A 19282-nucleotide genomic window follows, 5' to 3' on the forward strand; every position below is an offset into this window, starting at 1 on the left:
ACCTTACTATATGAAAGATATGTGAAGGTATAAAATTGAGTATGTAGCTTACAGCTTCTAAAACAGCTTCATTCTTTATTTAGGGCTCATATTTAATGTGCAAACCTTTTATTTTGGCCAGCTTTTGTGTTTTTCGTATCCCAAAGGGACGGATGCTTCCTGACACAGACACAGACACAGACAGAAACGCACACATACATGTGCAGCTTTGGCACCCAGACAGGCAAAATGAGGAATGGCAATGCAGAGTTTAACTTGGAAGAAAGGCATCGCCCCAAATAAAATAAAAAGCATTTTTATATATATAATATATACACAGAGAGTCCATAGTGTATAAAACAACATAAAATAATCATCTGAATGAAAAGGACATGGAGGAATGAGGGATGGAGATGAGATCAAAATAACAAACAAATAAAATCACTCTCACTCCAGTTTTGTCCAAAAAACTACGATCCAGCCATAGAAGATTCATCAATAAAACAATAAAACATCAAATTTGTACTTGAGTGGAGCAACAACAGGCAGATAGAGCCGCACTACCCATGAGCCTCCTCTTCAGTGGAGCTCTCCGGGGCTTTACTGCCACCTGTGGGACCCGACCAATGAGAGGAGAGCGGGGATAAGTGAGGGTAAGATGGTACACAATCACACGTACAGGCTCACAATGAGATGTTAAAGGGACAGAGGAAGGATCAGCAGCTGCTGAGAAAATGAGGAGGGAGGGCAGAAGAAGCAGGAGAGGAAGAGGAAGTCCATCTAGGTCACTAGACTTGTTTACAGTCTGGCACCATTACAAGTATGCTGACTTTGATGTTACCTACATATACAGAGATGGTCTAGTGGTAATGCAACATTTCCAAGCAGGCAGTAGATTCAAATTTACATGTCACTCCCTGCACTCTTATCCTGATTCCCCACACTATCAACCATCCTAACCTCTTCAAGTAAAGGCATAAAAGCCCTAAAAATCAACACTGTGTCTAAAGAAAACTAAAAATCATTTGCTGTAATGACCTATGTTTTTATCCTATTTTTCCCATGTGAAAAACATATTTTTATAATTAAACTTTCAGGATTTTGAGTCTCACAACTTAAAAAGATGCTCTTTCAATATCTTCATCAAGATTTTTTATTACATGATAAAAATATGGTGTGTGACATTTGATGCTGTTGATGCAGATCCTGAATAATCAATAAAAAATACTCAATATTGGACATACACGTAGCTGTAAAGGTGGATTTTGTTCTCTTTTTATGTGTGACATATATATGATATGGCATTTTCACTGAATAGCCTGGTCAGACTCCTTTAGTCCTAACCGTGACCTCTGTGAACCGTTACACCCCTACTCACAGCTATTCCTATGCTATTAACATCTGGAGTTGAAAGTCACACCAGTTCTTAAGATATGTGTGCATTTCCATGTGCAGTACTGGCTCAACCTAAGTTGCAGTTACCTTTTGAATGTATGCTAGGTCTTTTTTTAAAGGAACCCTGCAGGATCAGACAAATTCACCTTATTGAATAGATATTTGTATATCTATTAGGTATACAGAACTAAACACATCACTAGATGTCTGCATTTTAAGTACTTTGAGCTTAAACACTCACCAGGAGGCCGCCATGTTTTGGTTCGCACTGGTAGTGTGCCGTCACTTAGCCGTTGCTACGCAGTAACCGCTGCTTCAGACTGGCAGCCATTGTTAGGGCAGCATCTCACACGCTGTAAAGATGCTTCTCCTCTCATGCACGGAGAAATTTGAGATTTGAGGTCTCATCTGTTTTTAACTTGCACCACGAGTGGTTATCGGTCAAACTAGACAGTAAAATGATAAATACAGAGCCATATTTACCTTGTAGCAAATATTTACGTCCACATCGATAGAATGTTTGAAACCCGTTTCTTGATGAACCAGATGAAGGCTATGAGCTAAAATGCATCTGGTTAATAGAGTTGCTCTTAAACTATTACTATTTATGAAGCTTTCTGTTTCCACACGGTTCAAAATGTTGCAGGTGAAGATAAACGCAGTACAAAAACGCTTCCGGTTTTCGCTTTTCAAAGTAAAAGCCCACTTTAGCATTTTTTTGGAGGAACTCCCTTTGTTCCTATTTTATTGAACATTAAGACAGGTAAAGGTAGCAAATAAGTATATAAAAATGATAAACTCCCTTTGTTTGCACATAATGCTTTGGCCTCAATGCAAGCATCACTTCCGCATTTGGCTTTAGGTGGCTCCCAAACTTCCAGTCGGAAGATTGAACGCAGAAGAGAACGGTGTAAGATGGCAGGGTTATAGTGGTTTACTCGCTGTTTGCAGAGGAGTTAACCAAGCAGACTGTCAATGATGAATTAACCCATTTAGAAACATTATATTAGCATGTTGGGATGCCATTATGATAAAGAGTAAACACAAATGACAATCAAAAACTGGTTACTGCATAGCAACGGTGAGGAGTGCTATCGCTAAGTGACTTCACACACTACCAGTGCGGACTAAAACATCTCCTGGTGAGTTTATAAGCTCAAATTTACTCAAAATGCAGATATCTAGAATATCTGGTGAGTTTTTTGTTTAATATACATTTGAGAGATACAAATATCTATCCAACAAGTCATCACTGTGTGGTTCAATTAGTGGTTATACTTTAAATAACTAGCCTTACTGTTTTAAGAGCACCTACATGCATTTTTTCCTCTTTAGACAGCATCTTCACCTCTTCTCCTGCCTGAGAGTCTCCAATATGGACGCCTGGGGTCACACTTCATCCCTCATTATGGTTCTAATAACACAAAAACCTTGATATGTTTCATAAAATAAGGTTTAGGCTAAAAGAGGACAGGATAGATTAGGTCTGTAGGAGCTGGGATGATTTTAGAGTCAGGGAATGACAGGGTGAAGGAGAACAGGTAAGAAAATTCTCATAAATACACACACAAATACACACAAACACACAGGAATAAGTCTAAAATGCACCCAAAGGGATGCCATGATTTACAAGGTGAAGGTTAAAACAGTCCAGGTCTAAAAAGGAACAGGAGAGGGACATTATTTGAGGGACAGGTTTGTGTTTGGTAAACCGTCTTTGTCCTTGGTGTCTGTCTGCCATGCCACAGACAGGCTGTTTGTTTTACCTCATGCAGAAAAAAAAAAAACAGTACTAACAGTAGTTCTCAATGGTATCAAAGAATGAAAAGTTTACAGGGAACTCTGGACGGGCCAGAGAAGACGTGGAGGCACGCAAGGAAGGAAAAGAAAAGAGAAAGAGAGAATTATTTTAGTTGAGCTGAAGGCAAACAGGAAGTACATTCAGAAAAAACACTACAAGAGTTTTTAGTTTGGGTTAGCATCAGTAAGAAAAGTGAGTTTGTAGATCCGCGGGAGGTCACACAGCGTTTTGAGCTAAGCTACCTTGTGTGGTGTTTCTGTCGTTGAGCAGCTTGGTCTGACTGTTGGGAAGGATCTTAATCTCAGGAGGATCGGGACTCTGATCCACCCGCGACGCCATCAGAGCGTTCAGATACTGCAGACGTGTCACCTGGAAAACACAAACAAAAGACTGTGTCACACAAACACAAATTTAAAGACAGGCTGCTGCTGAAGTCTGTGTGCTACTGTTAGAAATCAGCTTTATTTGCTGTTATCTGTAGGTTGTAGTTGCCGGTGCTGCTTAGACTGTTAGAATATATGTCTGTCTGCAAGCAGCCAAACAGTGTGATGCTTTGTTACAGCTCCATAATATTGTGCACGCTCTAAACCTTTGTAAATAAGTCAAAAGGCACCGCTTTAATGCTCACCTTACTGTGTTGTAAAGCTATTGTTGCACATCCACGCCGAGGTGCAGAGATGCTGAGCCATTATGCAGGTATTTGGGGAACAAACACCCCTTTCCATGTATATTTGTGTTATTGCATTAAGCCTCAAATGATGAGGAAGGTAACAGCATAAATAGAGTAATCTCAGTCCACTGTTCGTGTGAGCTGATGGAAGTGTGCTGCACTTTTTTGACCACAAACTTTCTAGAGATCAGGAAACCATTTCACCTGTGACTTTAAAATAAATAATGATAAATGATGTGGAAATATGGTTGGCAAATATTACTTTGATATTTCTATTACTAAGCCATAACCAGAAGTGTAAAAAGTCTGAGACTCCCAGCTGCTTTTTTATCTGTGTGGCGCCATTATGCAAGACGAGGATGTGAGTGTTGGGGTTGTTTTCTCCTTCTTTCAGGGAGGAAACTCCAGCAGGATAAAGAAAAGAATCCCATGCAAGGCTCTATTATATAACAAAAAGAGGACAATAGGGAGTTAAAATGTGATAACATGTCAAAAATATAACCCAGCTAGCCTAGCTATGCTGTATGTAAACAGAATTTCCCTATAGAGAAAAAAATAGTGGGCATGGGGAATTGTATGGTGCCACTCCAGTAAATGATGGTATAAAGATAGGGAACAAATGCGCTCCTATCATGAGGTCACATGTTTTTGGTATCAGGTTGGTGTGTCAGACTAGACAGATGCATGAAAACACTGTAGGGGGCGGGGCTTCCAGGACGCAGTGCTGATCATGTCACACAACAAGAGTGTTTGATCATTTCCTGCTGAGTTTTCACATCAGCTCACCCCGCCTTCATCCAGAAACACACACACAAACACACCCGTATGAGCTGCAGGTCGGTGAGCGCTCGGACGGTGTAGTCGGGACAATAGCTGGACGGGCTTGTAGCTTCTGCCAACTCAAAGGGATCCCTGGGAGAGTGGCGCTGGGTCGACACCGGAGACTGATGCACTGTAAACACAAACACGGTCAGCACCATGACAGCACTACAGCTGCTACTCAGAAACCACAAACTCATGACAGCGTGAGTTAACTTTCAGATAAATAAACATTCCATTCACTAACATTTCTGCATTTTAAATGATCAAATCCAACTGGAATATCCTACAAAATACTGATCTTAGATTCATAACTCTATTGATGTTTAACACAGCTTATAAGCTGAAGTGTTAACGCGGAATTCTTTTTTTCATTTGATTGTAAAATTAATGTAAGGTTTACTTTATCAGTATAAAGCAGTGATACTTAACACGTGGCTCTTTTGTGATGATTTGTGGCTCTTCTATGTCTTCATTTAAATTATTTTTCACCCAGAAAACCTTAAAAAAAAGGTCAACTTTGGCCTCAGAAATTTCCATTGAAAGCTACTTTAATCAGTTTGTTTCCCACTCGTGTGCAGCTGGCTCTAATTTTTGTCTGTTTATTTCCATTGCCCATATTTGCAATTTTGTTCCTCTTTTTTCATTTTTTTGCAACTTTTAATCCATTTTTCTGCTGTTTAAGCCCATTTTGCCAGTTCTTTTTTGCCACTTTTGGACCATTTTTGCAACTTTTATCGTCTTTCTAGTCCTTTTCTTTAATTTTTTTCCCAGTTTTTGCCTCTTTTATCCTGCTTTTTGCTATTTGCAATTTCCCATATTTTGCCATTCCTTACTCATTTTAGCTGCCTTTTGCCATTGAATGCCACCATTTTCCCCTTTTTGTCACTTTTGCTGTTTTTTGCCCATTTAAGTCACTTTTCACTTTTTTTTTTTTTACCATTTTTTTGCTGTTTTTTGCCAATTTTAGCCACCTGTAACTTTTTTTCTATCTATTTTTGCCATTTTTTATGCCTATTTTGCCCATTTTCACCCATATTTTGCCACTTCTTTGCTGCTTTTTGACCATTTGTTGCCACCTTAACTTATTTTTATTGCTACTTTAACCCATTTTCGTCACTTTTCATCACCTTGATTGTAGCTCTTGCAAAGGTATTTTCATTAGACATTTCTAACATATTTAAACATGATGTTAAAAGCATCGGAACAAAAATTAAAATATGGGATTTAAAAGTTATAATAAAATAAAAAAAACATTTAAAAAAATAAAAGATAAGATACAATAAAAAAAAAAGACCAAGATGTAAGAAGCTCCAACCCAAAACTCTGGTAATCTACTCCAGAGTTTTGGGTCATTTTCAGTCCTCTTTTAGCCCACATCCTTACTCAGTTATTTAGTAATTATATGTGATAGCTCTAGCTGCACTACAACCTCCAAAGAGGGACTGTTTTCAAATATATACGCACTTCAACAACAGTGAACCAAACTAATCTAATAAAAGCACTTTTTACCCCAAAACTGAGCATCAAACCCCATCTTATGTTGACTTTTGTTTAAAGTAAGAGGAAAAGCAGGTTGTTCAGACAGTAAATCTCTTCTTCAGGTGTCTCCCTGAAGTTCTAAATCTCACCTGAGGATGGCAGCGTCAGAGCAGACACTCCGTAGTACGTAAACGCCCCATTCTCAAACTTCAGCCCCTCTTTGCCGATCTCAACCTCCACACGGCCCTGGAGACAAGACAGAGAAAGCACAGAGGCTTTAAAGGGACATTATGTAGAATTTTGGCGCTGGAATGTAAAATAACTACTCCTATGTCACATATATTAATTAGTTGAACACTTTCTGGATTATGTTGTTCTAACAGGGCATGTCTTATTGTGGTTGCTGCCTGTAGTAAGGCCATACAAATGCTGTCATCTAGACCGAACGTTTGTCATCGTTTTAGCCCGAAAGAATCAGACAAAAAAGCCTGAACTAAGAGAGAAAGTTAGCCTTGTGCCAACAAATATCTCTGACAGCTAAAGCCTCATCGAGCCTGCTTCACCAAAGAAAGTCTGGCTATGCTCAGCAGGGCTGTTTCTTGCTATATGTGGACTATGCAAATGCATAGGGCCCCACTAGCCACTAGGGGGCACCAAAGATGAATGTTCATTCTCATCTGAGGAGAATTAAAAGGGCCCCTTATATGCTTTAAATAAATGTCAGAATAAAAAAAAGCCACAATAATAAACTGGGGTTGTTGTACGGATGTCTACTATGCCATTGTCCAGTGGAAGTTCTTTCACCTGCTGATCTTAATTGTCATTTTTAGTCATTGTCACTAACCTGCATTTTTATGCCTGCTTTACTGTGAGTTATAATGCATGTTTGTGGTTAGAATTGTCGTTGCTCTTCTATGTCTGCTGCTCTTCTATGTCTGCTGCAAGAGTTGGCCTTTAATGACTCTTATTCTGTCCTATCATGTGCATTTCTTCAAATCCTAACCAGAGACAAGGCTAGAAGTTTTGAATACACTGCCCCGGCTGCACTCCAGATGGACGCAACAAAGCCTACATGCTGATAAACAAATAAAGGCATCTTCCTTCCTCTAGAAGAGAGTGATGAGGATGACGGACCTGCAGCAGCAGGATGAAATAATCCACCGGGTGGTTTCTGGTGTAAAGGTAGTGACCCGCGCTCAGACGGTTGTTTGGGTCAAAGTGAACTTCCTGGTTGACGCTGGGGTGACGGAGCAAGTGGAACAAGACCTTCTCTGAGACTCGAGCAGGGCTGAAGTGCTCCACCTCTGCAGACATAGACAGATACAGGATATGATGAAGGGGGTGTGAGGTCACAGGGATGTCAGACTAAAGGGCAAAGACAGTCAACTAAAATTAGAGATGCAGTGATACTGGTAGAGGTGTCTATACCAAGCCTAAATACTAATGCAGATCTGGATCTGTGTCATTTTAAGGCATATGGTCTGCAGTTTGGGGATATTTTAACATAAATGAGGATGACTAAAGCAGAAAAGAAGCCAACTATGCACCACTAAATACTCATATTTGTACTCAGTATCTGCGAGTACCAAAAAGACAAAACAGCTTAAAGTTGCTGAATAATAAAGCCAGTCCCCTCAGCTTTGAATCTCTACTCTTCATCTGGATTCTAATGTATAACAGTGACCGTAATGATTACATGTGAGGTGTTAAACTATGACTGAGCTGAGGTTTATAACAAATCCTGACTGATAAAACACACACAGACCTCTGGACAGGAAGCGGTGAGTAGCCAGCAGGAGTTGTGGTGACGTTTGGATCTTGGGTTCTCCCTCTGGAGGTTTGAAGAGAGAAAACTCCTCGTGGACGCTGCGAGGCTCTAGAGGGATCTCCAGAGGAGGGAGGGGACGCTTCACTTTCCGGTCCACTTGCAGGGAGAAGATAAATTCTCATTATTGTAATTATAAAAATATGACCATTAAAACCACACGCACAGACACTCACAGTAGCCGTCAGATTCATCCAGGATTTCTGATTTGATGATCTCCTCAATGACGTCCTCTAAGGTGACCAATCCCAGCACCTCGTAGAACGGATCCCCCTCCCCCTCGTTGTTCACTTTCTGAACGATCGCCATGTGAGAGTTTCCTGGTTAAAGGACAAAGATAAAAAAAAAAGGAGCCATCTGTTACTGTAACCTTGAAGAGTTTGATTTTTCATTTATAGGCCGGGTTATTTCAAGCATGTCTGCTGGTTTCAGTCAACCTTTTGAGGTACTTTCTGCTACCAGTTTTGCATCGCCCTCAAAAAACACAATCACTGTGTGCAAACAAGATAACATCACCAGAACTACAGTGCCGTGAGAGAGTATTTTCCCCCTTTCTGATACCTGATAATTTTGCATATTTATCACACTTAAATGTTTCGGATCATCAAACCAATTTTAACATCTCACAAAGACAACCTAAGAAAATAGAAAATGCAGTTTCTAAATGATAATTTTATTTATTAAGGGGGAAAAAATCCAAACCTTTCTGGCCCTATATGAAAAAGTAATTGCCCCCCTTGCTAAATCACGAGTTAACTGTGATTACTCACAGTTCTTGGAAAGTCGGGTTCAGTTTCACTGGCCTGATTACCACCAAAGTTGTTGAACCAAGTGCAGTAGGCTACAAGATTCTCGAAAGGAAATTCAAGAACAAATGAGAAACAAAGTGATTGAAATCTATCAACCTGGAAAAGGTTACAAAGCCATTTCCAAGGCTATAGGACTCCAGCGAACCACAGTCAGAGCCATTATCCACAAATGGAGAAAACTGGGAACAGTGGTGAACCTTCCCAGGACTGGTCAGCCAACCAAAACAACTCCAAGAGTTCAATGACAACTCATCCAGGAGGTCACAGAAAAACCCAGAACCACATCCAAAGAACTGCAGGCCTCACTGGCCTTAGTTAAGGTCAGAGTTCATGACTCAACCATAAGAAAGACACTGGGTAAAAATGGCATCATGAGAGAGTTCCAAGGCCAAACCACTGCAGACAAAAAAGAACACAAAATGCTCGTCTCACATTTGTCAAGAAACATCTTGATGACCCCCAAGACTTTTGGAGAAATATTCTGTGGACTGACGAGACCAAAGTTACATCTGGAGTAAAAATATCACAGCATTTGATAAAAAAGAACATCATGTCAACAGTCAAACAAGGTGGTGGCAGTGTGATGGTCTGGGGCTGCTTTGCCGCTTCAGGACCTGGACCACTTGCTGTGACTGATGGAACAATGAATTCTGCTGTCTACCAGAAAATCCCGAAGGCCAACATCCGGCCATCAGTTCATGCCCTCAATCTCAAGCGCTCTTTGGTTCTGCAGCAGGAAAAAGACCTGAAACATACCAGCAAGTCCAACTCTGAATGGCTCAAATTAAACAAAATTAAGGCTCTGGAGAGGCCAAGTCAAAGTTTGGACCTAAATCCAATTGAGATGCTGTGGTGTGACCTTAAATGGGCAGTTCATGCTGGAAAACCCTCCAATATGGCTGAGTTTAAACAATTCTGTGAAGAAGAGTGGGCCAAAATTCCTCCACAGCGATGAGAAAGACTCATCACCAGTTATCACAAACGCTTGATTTCAATTGTTGCTGCCAAGGGTGGAACAACAAGTTATTAGGTTCAGGGGGGGAATTACTTTTTCACACAGGGCCTGATAAAATCATCAAAATGGTTTGATGATCCGAAACATTTTAAATGTAATAAATATGCAAAAATATCAGGAATCAGCAAGGAAGTATATACTTTTTTACATCACGGTAGCTGACAGTATTCATCAAGAGTTTTTGTGAGTTTAAAATCCCACCTTTCTTGAACTCCTCCAGCATGGCGTCCAGTTTGGTGTCGTTGAAAACAAAGTGCAGTGGGTGGTTGTAGAATTTGGTGATGGTGGTCATGGGGGTGCAGTCTTCAGGGTCTACCAGAGCCAAGTCCTTCACGTAGAGGATTTCAATGATGTTTGACCTGAGAAAAATTAAACTCAGGTGAATAATAGGAGACCAACAGAAGCACCTTTCTTCTATATTCTGATGCTCAGTTTGGATTTTTGCAAGTTTGGCCATGTCTGCATGCCTAAATCCAATGACTGCTGGCTTATTAGATGTTTATGCTCATAAACAGTTGAACTGGTGTACCTAATAAAGGCGTTACTGATCAAAACATTAGCACTGTTGTTATTTGCAATGGTCCTTTAAATATCCACTGATTGATGCTCGCTGTTGTGCCTGTTTTGTCTATAACAGAGCTGTCTTATTATCGAAGAGAGGACTAATCCATGTCTAAGCTCCCACCTCTCCTCCTCATAGATGGGCACCCGTGTGTATCCGCTCTGCATGATCTCAGACATGGTGGAGAAGTCGAGCACGGCAGAGCTAGGCAGCATGAAGCAGTCTTTCAGCGGGGTCAGGATGTCCTCCACCGTCTTAGTGCGCAGCATCCCGCGGCTGAACTCCTCCTTCACAAACTCACTGCACAAGAAAAACAACAATCACACAAAGGTAGCTGATAGAGGAGGGGATCTCTGAGTGTTTTCATTACCTGTAGGGGTCATTGACACTCGTTCTGATCATCTCCATCGCCCTCTCTCTGATCCCACACGTGCTGATGTCCCTCCCCAGGCCCAAGTCCAGGATCAGCCCCAGAGGGCAGGACAGGGGGCAGGTGAGCACCATGCAAACCTGGGCCAGCCAGGTCAGACCCGGGGCCATCTGGAAGCCATACCCAGAGCAGAGGATATGAGGAGCCAGCTCGGCCAGCAAGAAGATGAGGATGCCGCTGGTGAAGACGGCGGAGATGATGGAGCCGAGGGCCCGGTACAGGAGGACCCCAAGGACCGAGTGTCCCACGGCGCACAGGAACAGCAGCGAGCATGTCTGAGATGGAGAAAAATACACCTTAACATCAAAACATCACAACCTTTTTTTAATCTGGAGCTTTAAATGAACTCTCCAGGAAGTAGAGCTGTCATCATACCAACATTTTAAACTCACAATGGAGAGGATTTTATTTTGAAATTTCCTATGGACTCATTCTGCTCCATCACATGTTATAAACCTTTCTGAAACAGATGTGTGGACTATTTTCTACAACTAAAGGTGTGAAAAAGAGACTGAATTATGCAACCCCGATTCCAAAAAAATTGGGACACTGTGTAAAAAGTAAATAAGAGCAGAATGCAATGATTGTCTAATCTCATAAGCCCATGATTTATCCAAAATAAAATATAAACAACATATGAGATGTTGAAACTGAGACATTTTAGCATTTCATTAAAAAAGTTAGTCCATTTTGAATTTGATTGCAGCAACACATCTCAAAAAAGTAGGGACAGTACCTAGAGATGAACACAAGCAAGAAATGCTGCCATCTTTTCTGTGCCAAAACTCATTTAAAATGGACTGAGGCAAAATGGAAAACTGTTCTGTGGTCACATGAATCATCCAGCTTGTTCTCCTGGCTCAGTTCCAAAGCCTGCACCTCTGATGGTATGGGGTTGCATTACTGCCTATGGTGGATGATTTAGGACAATAATCTAATTGTGATGTTTTCCTCCAGTATTGTGATTTGATATATTTGATATATATCTACATTACAACCAACACAATAATGGATTAAAAAAGGGCAGAACAATTTTGAAAAAATATCCAATTGTGATGATTTTGATTCATTTTGCAAATTGGGTATGAATTGTTGTATTTAAGGGAGCTATAATTTTTATGTCATTCTCATATTTAATAAGAAAAACATACAAAAATGAAAAAAGTAGGATTTTTTGTAGGCTGTTCTATAAAAATGGCACTTGAATGAATGCATGATATGTAATGAATAACATTTCTACTGCAAATAAAAGGTGTAAAGTGTTATTTTGACAAAAATGTGAGGTTAAAGAAATACTGCATCCTCTGCAATTTCTAAATTGCAGCAGCAATTTCCCAACCCTATAGCGTGGGCAGCTTACACATCTGGAAAGGAACAATCAATACTGAAAAGTAGAGAGAGGTTTTAGAGCAACATATCCCATCCAGACCAAGGTTGTCATAGTTAACTAAAACTAACTAAATTATTTAAACTGAAATGAAACTAAATAAAAACTAAGCTTTAAGAATAAAAGGAATACAAACTAAAGCTGTAAAATGTGCTAACAAAACTAACTTAAATGAAATAGACTTAGGGACAAGTCTCCTTAGTTTTAGTCTTGACACTAGCAGATGGACTGACCCCAGTCTGGAGAGAATGAAACCGTCTGTTTTGATTGAAGAAAACTTCGCACAGTGGAAATGTTAGGTCTTGAGTTGTACACCAACATTAAAATTGAATATTAAAGTGAAGAGCCCTTTTGGGTCTTGCCCCTGACAGGTTTTTCACATTGCCAAAGAAACACTAAAACTGACTCTAAAACTAATAAAATCTAAACTAACACAAAGCATTTTTGCAAAATAAAAACAAAACAAAAAAATCAGTGGTATAAAACTGAATAGAACTAAATAGCACATAGCGAGAATGTTACTCTCTGTCATGCCTTTGTCCAGGATGTTTAGATGTTTTATAAGTATTTAGTTGTGTTTGGATGTCGTCTCTCGTACAGTCATCTCTCCTCATGTTTCCTAATCCACCAGATAATGTTGTTGTTTTAGATGTGAGATGAACATTTGCACCATGAGTGGAGTTACCCACTAAGTTCAGGGTCCCACCCGTGACTTTAAGTGTTGATTAAGGAGTATGTATTCTTCATCAGCATGCATTGCCTTGCAATGAGGTTGCACCTTGCCACAGATCATATAGGTACAACGGCGCTGTCACCTTGTAAGATACAGAACACTTTCAAAAGTGTAGTTTGACTACATGTAGTATGGATCAACACAGACTGTTTTAATGTTTTAAATTTAACTTTAAGTTTAATTAACCCTGGGAATTTGCTGTGTAGTTTACATGATTATAGAGTTGTGACTTTACCTTTTGGAGATCTGTTCTCTTGTTGTTCTTGCCAAAAAGGAAAGATCGTATTTCACCGTAAAACTTAACGGTAGCTACTCAGTACTTATACTTTAGATTTGATACTTTTTACTTTTACTTGAGTCTATTAACAGACCACTACTTCTACTTAAGTAAATTTTAACTAGAATAACTGTACTTTTACTTGAGTACAATCAACAGTTTTCCACCTCTGGTTATCAGCATGATATTAGTAGCAGCAGATATAAAACATTTGGTTAATTCCCATATTTACAGCCAATAATTTGGCTAAAAAAGTCAGCTGTAAATAATGGCAGCATGAACAAATATGTAAGTGAAGTTTTACGTTGGACCAACAGACCTACGTCAGCTGAAGTCTTTTCCTTGATTCATCTGTAAGGAGTGTTTTAAGGACTAAAAATTGTTTATTCCTTCATCCTCAAACTTTAAATTGTGTATTTTAAGGACTAAAATTTAAGGTCTGAACTACATCTAAATATAAGTATCTGCTTCAATTAATTTCTAAATATCAGCATATCAAATAACAGCGAAAATCAAATATCATGCATCCCTAAAACCCACTTTTAGGGACAATTTAGAGTCTCTATAACACAAGTTGCATGTTTCAGGACTCTGGGAGAGCTTGCGAGAATCCAGGAGAACATGCAAACTCCAAAGGCTCCATGTGGCTGGCATTTGAACTGGGAACTTTCTGACTGTGAGACAACAGCACTCACCACTGCACCACAGTGCAGCCCAACTTTAAAACCATTCCAAATAAAACTTGATAGCTTACTTGAGTAGGCCCTGGGACTCAGATTTGTGAGGTTCTGGTTGTAAATATGACTGAAATTTTCAGAAAGTTGTGGCACTTTTCACAACTATAGATTGTTTTAAAACAGTATTAGACTGTGTGATCGAGATAGTAGAGTTGTTGTCAGTTTTACCAGGAAGTTGCCCCTCCTCCTGATGGGCTCCAGGCGCTTGGCGGCTCGTTTCTCCTCCTCGGAACCGCAGCTGTGCAGGACGTAGAGCTCCACGGGGTCCAGCCACAGCAGGCTCAGGTTCACGGTCCTCAGCAGCCCGCACACCAGCAGCAGCAGCACGATCAGCACGGCCAGACCCCACGGAGGGACGTGGTCTGCGGGGACACCCTTGTTGGTGTCTACCCGCAGCTTGTACGGGCCCGCAGGAGCCCACCTCCCCCCGCTCCGCACGCACAGGTGGTGGTCAGTCTGCTCTCTGCCAGCTGCCCCCGCAGGGATGCTCCTCTGCTGGACGCGGACCGTTATGAGCCCGCTGTACTTCTCATCCGCGGTGAACTCCCCCGTCACCTGGAAGGCAGAGTCCTGTCGGTTGGACTCCTTCCCGCACGGGTCGGACGCATCCCCGGCCGCTTCGCCAGCGAACGCCACCCACGGCCAGCTTTCATTCAGATCAGTCCCGAAGAGACGGAGCTTGAACGTGGCTCCTTCTGGCGCTGAGATGATCCGATCCTTCATGCACACCAGACTGGTCGGGTCTTCCAGTCCGAGCCCCAGAACCAGCGGAGCTTCCTGGCTGCAGGCGCCGAACCTGATCCCGCAGAACAACAATATCATCAACAGGAACCGTAGACCTGCCAAGCTGGCCACCATATTGGAATTGGTCAGCCTGGCTCTGCGCGGGTCATGTGACTCGAGCTCCGCAGCGACCCCGCCCACCAGAGCTGACGGCGAAACAAAAACGGCTACTGCAACTGGGCTACGTGGCCGCCATCTTGGATCGAAACATAACGGCAGAGACCCGGGATAACGCCTCATTTTGGGGATTAGTTTTCGTTTTTCATCACAACGCCCCCCTTTGAAACCAACGAATAAGAGTCAGAGCGAGCTTACAGCCAATAAAATAAGAGAAAACATGAAGGAGCACACGCCCATCTTTGTTAGACTTCATGAAAACAAGTCATTCATCACTGTGAGCCTTTCCAAGTACAGCTAATGTTCACCGAATTAAATCAGTCACAGGCAGGGAGGGAAGTAGTACAAGAATACTGGACTCTAGTGTAACAGTGACACGGTTAAAATTCTCTCAAGTGGTTGTAAAAATGCTGCTGGGACATTACTTCTAAATAGTGACTTCTCTGTCCTCTCAAAGTAAATAATGTGTGTTTTCACTAGGGGATTTGTAATGATACGTGAGGTCTTCACATAAAATTTATTCACAATAATGTACGTAAATGTGTTTTTAAATGATGTAAGTTAACTTTTTTGCACATATGCTCAATTTCATGATGTCCCTTGTTTTTCACTTTTAAAGAGACACCTTTGCAATACCTTAAGGAATAAACTGATAAATCGTTTATTATTGTAAAGATCAGGCCATAATCTCTCAGATTATAAATATATACATTAACCCTTTATGAGGCAAGGAACCAAATATGGTTACCGGTCGACTTCCTTCACCTCCCCCTAACTCTGTGTAATACAGTAGAACCTGAATTTTCTCAGCCAATCAGTGAGATCAGTCAACATCACAGAGTGACATCACAACATCTGACCAATGAGCAGGGGCCCAGAGCATCTCAAACTTCCTGTTTCCTCCAGAACTTGAAAAATGCAGTTTTACATCTTTTTGATCGCAAATGGCCCTAAAATGGTAACTAAGCATGATAAGATGATGTAACTCACCAGTTTTAAAGATGAATAGTAGTGTTACATGTCATCATAAGTTTTGATTGTGTTTCTAGCAGTTGCTAACCTGACACGCCAGATGGATGTGTTTCACACATCCATCTGGGAAAGCTTCAATAGGAAATTTTGAGAAAAGGCAGAGGCTTTGAACAAAACTCGGAGTGTGATTGGATGAACGTTCTGTCTATCACATCTTTACGGGCCAATCAGAGCAACAAAACATGTGACGTAGCTGCTATTGAGCTGCGTGTGCGCAGCTACTGAGGAGAAACGCAAAACATGGCGACTATAGACATGTAAGTACTCGACTTCTGTCGTTTTTGAAAAGAAAACAACTCACTGCTGTTCTTTGTTCTTCTTTCAACAAAGAAATGTCAAGTTCTGATAAAACTGGCGCTTTAGCAGCATCCACGCTAATCTCTTCCTCCATAACCATGCCAGCTCTTGCTGCTTGTTTACATCACGACTCTGCTGCACCTGAAAGAACTGCCCCTCGTCGCTGATTGGTCCTGTCACTTTCTAACTGGGCCCAAACGATTCAGATGGGAGCTTTGCAAGATGGATTCACCAGTGAAAAAAACAAGTAAACAGGCGTATCCATCTGTTTTGCAAGGTTAAGCTGTTGCTGTAATTTTAAAGTCCCTGTAAAGTGATAAAAAAAATCTTTATATTAGGTTCTTTGTATGACAGGACATTGTGTTACAAAACACCAGGCTAAATTTCAGTCATGAAAAGCATCTCTAAGTTTATAAAATTAAGCTTCAATATCATGAAAAATGAAGCAGTAAATCTGCTCTGGGATGGTGTGGGCGTGTCTGTCAAATGAGCCGAAAGATTTTGGCCAGAGCGCGGAGCATTTTTTTTTTTCCAAAAAGCTGGACTGGCACCCTATCTTGCGCTCCAACCCGCTCCAATTTCGCTCCGGTACTGCTCACACCATGCGTCTGAAGCATGTCTCACCCAGAATGCATCTGTGTATAATTAGCTGTTTTCTGCAGGCAACTAGATGACAACTCTCCACCATGGACCTTACCAAGTATTTCAGAAAGGATGCGGAGAAACTGAGAAGGTGGTAATAACAGATTAACCGCGATAGCGCCTTCATTGCCACTGTGAGAGGATTTGCAGACGTATCTTTTTCCTTGATCTTTTACGAGATAAGGTGTCTAATTTCTCTCCTATCCAGTGAATACAATGCGCTTCCGTGCTGTCATTGAGTGAGCGGTGAGTAATTTGAGTGGAGTGGGTTGAAATTTGAGTGGAAGGTGGAGCGATAATTAGCAGAGCAGCGTGAATCCCCTCTGAGCGGGCGCAAGGAACAGCTCTGTGAGCGAGGACTGGGAAATCTCATTGCTCCACTCCGCTCACATGCTCTGCCGCAGACCACAGTGGCATGTAAGATTTACCTCAGTGAACAAAAACACAGTGAAATCAGCTACCAACAGACTGATTTGAGATAAACTGCTTGGTGAGTTTATATTATTGTAGCGTTAGGGGGGCGGGGCAATTCCCCATCAAGACTGGTGATGTCATGGGCTCAGATTTTTGCCCTACCCAAATTGAAACAAGCCAGTAAAGTGGTGAAAAACTTCTTAACATTCTAAATAAAATATTCTCAGTGTTTTGACATTTTTACAGCAACCTTATTCCAGCATATCTAGTTTGTTAAGACACAAAGTCCGGATTCCACTTCACAGGGAATTTAATGTGAAAAAAGGAGGAACCATATTTGGACAGATGCCTACCAATGCTTTAAAAAAGAAAAAAAAAAAAAACTTATTATTTAAAAAGTAATAGTACTCTGTAGTGTATTTAGATGTTGGCTCAGGTTGGTTAAAACACAAAGAGTGACTCAGTAGTAAATATGACTAATTTAAAGAAATTATCAAGGGATAATTATTCAAATAAATGTGATTTTTGATCATCTTTATAGCACTGTTACAGCTTATTATACTAAAATGTGGTTAATATCAGGTTTTATTTGTACCATGGGCGGTATTTCTGCTTGAAACTTTTAGAAATTTAATATTTGTGAATTTTTTTAGGTTTTCCAATGGAATTTTGAAGGGGACATTTTATGAAAAAATCACTTTTTTTAGGCTTTTCTGACAAAAATATGTGCCCTTGGCCTGTCCACAATCCCTTCTAGTACCAGAACCCCCCTTTCTCCACCTTTCAGAAAATGTGTGCTAAAACAAGCCATTCTCAGACTTCCCCTGATGATGTCATATGGGGAGTTAGCCCCGCCCCCAGGTTTGGTTTGCCCTCCCCACTTGGAAAAAGGTTCCGCCCTCCTCTCCTGACAGCTGAGAGGAGGATCAGGAGAGCCACATCCAAAAAGTATTAGCCATGTCCTGAAAGGGGCGTGGTCACAGGCGGAGTCTGACAGCTCAGTTACATTTTTAGCTACAGACACAAACAGCTTACTGAGCAGGGCTGAAAGAGAGGGGGTTTTAGACATGCAAAAATCCAATACTGTTTTTTCAGCCATAAAACTTCACAGGCATACTTTTGGGACCTCAAAACAATATAAACTTATGTTAGAAGGGCAAAATATGTCCACTTTGAGGAAAAAAGCATGCATACATCATGAAAGATGTGTGGTTTTAATCAGTTTTACAACAGTATAACAGTGTTATTATAATTCAGTGACATAAATCAGTTATTTTTATAGTATGCCTCATCACTGCTATAATTCACGTAGTAATTCAAAATTTGTGATTATTTAAGGTTTCCTGTTGGAATTGGCTCCAGAAGAGGTCAGACTCTAAAGACAGCTTCACCATGCTGAGCCTGTGAGGAGACACTACAGCCATCTGATTCTGTGAGGTTTGACCTGGTCCATGTCCCAGGTTTAATGGAAAAGCAGCATCTTTGAATTGTCATTATTTACCATATTTTTTTATTTAAATATGTTGTTTGTGTATATAAATATATTTTAATGTGGTAGTTAAAACTTATTTAATTGTATGTTTTTATTTTTCAATAAATAACATTAAAATATGCATATGGAAACTTTTTAAAAACCGTAAGCAGGTAGGGGAGCCATATTTGGTCACTTTGCCGACCTTATTTCACCATAGTAATAAAAAAAAATATTTAAAAATATCAAAGAAAGTCAAGGGATGTCCACCAATAATATTCTAGGGCTTAAATTTTCAGATTGAAAGTATTTCAATGAGTGTCCTATAAAGGGTTAACACTGATGATTTTGCTGTATTGTCTCATATACTACATCTGCATTACGATACAGCCTTTTATGCACATTTTCTATTTGCAAATGACCAAAAAATGTAGAAATATTATTTCTTTTAATTGCACATTTTACACTTTAAGCTGGAAAATTTGGTGTATTGCAAGTGGAAAGCTTACCTGAAATTTTAAAGATTAACAAGTGAAAGTTTGCATTTCACCCTGCAGATTTTCTGCAAACGGCGCCACATTTAGGAGAAAATGTTGTTAGACTGA

The 19282-nt window shown here is 40.5% G+C and overlaps 1 protein-coding gene across 2 annotated transcripts; it reads right to left on the minus strand.

Annotated features, from left to right (window-relative positions):
* Positions 1 to 279: 279 nt before the first annotated feature.
* On the minus strand, positions 280 to 15359 carry LOC121524916 (metal transporter CNNM3). 2 transcript variants are annotated; one of them, XM_041810501.1, is made up of 11 exons: positions 14090 to 15358; positions 10728 to 11062; positions 10481 to 10657; positions 9997 to 10154; positions 8148 to 8291; positions 7912 to 8070; positions 7281 to 7450; positions 6296 to 6392; positions 4667 to 4797; positions 3418 to 3544; positions 280 to 589 (listed from the first exon to the last, which is right to left on the minus strand). In XM_041810501.1, the coding sequence occupies exons 1-11, from the start codon at positions 14942 to 14944 to the stop codon at positions 540 to 542; spliced, it is 2403 nt and encodes an 800-aa protein (XP_041666435.1). In that variant the 5' UTR covers positions 14945 to 15358; the 3' UTR covers positions 280 to 539. The 2 variants fall into 2 exon arrangements, with proteins under 2 accessions (XP_041666435.1, XP_041666436.1); XM_041810502.1 differs by lacking the exon at positions 280 to 589 and adding an exon at positions 1431 to 2788 and having other exon boundaries at positions 14090 to 15359.
* Positions 15360 to 19282: the final 3923 nt, after the last annotated feature.

The sequence above is a fragment of the Cheilinus undulatus genome, linkage group 17 (genome assembly GCF_018320785.1).
Source record: "Cheilinus undulatus linkage group 17, ASM1832078v1, whole genome shotgun sequence".
NCBI classification, from domain to species: domain Eukaryota; kingdom Metazoa; phylum Chordata; class Actinopteri; order Labriformes; family Labridae; genus Cheilinus; species Cheilinus undulatus.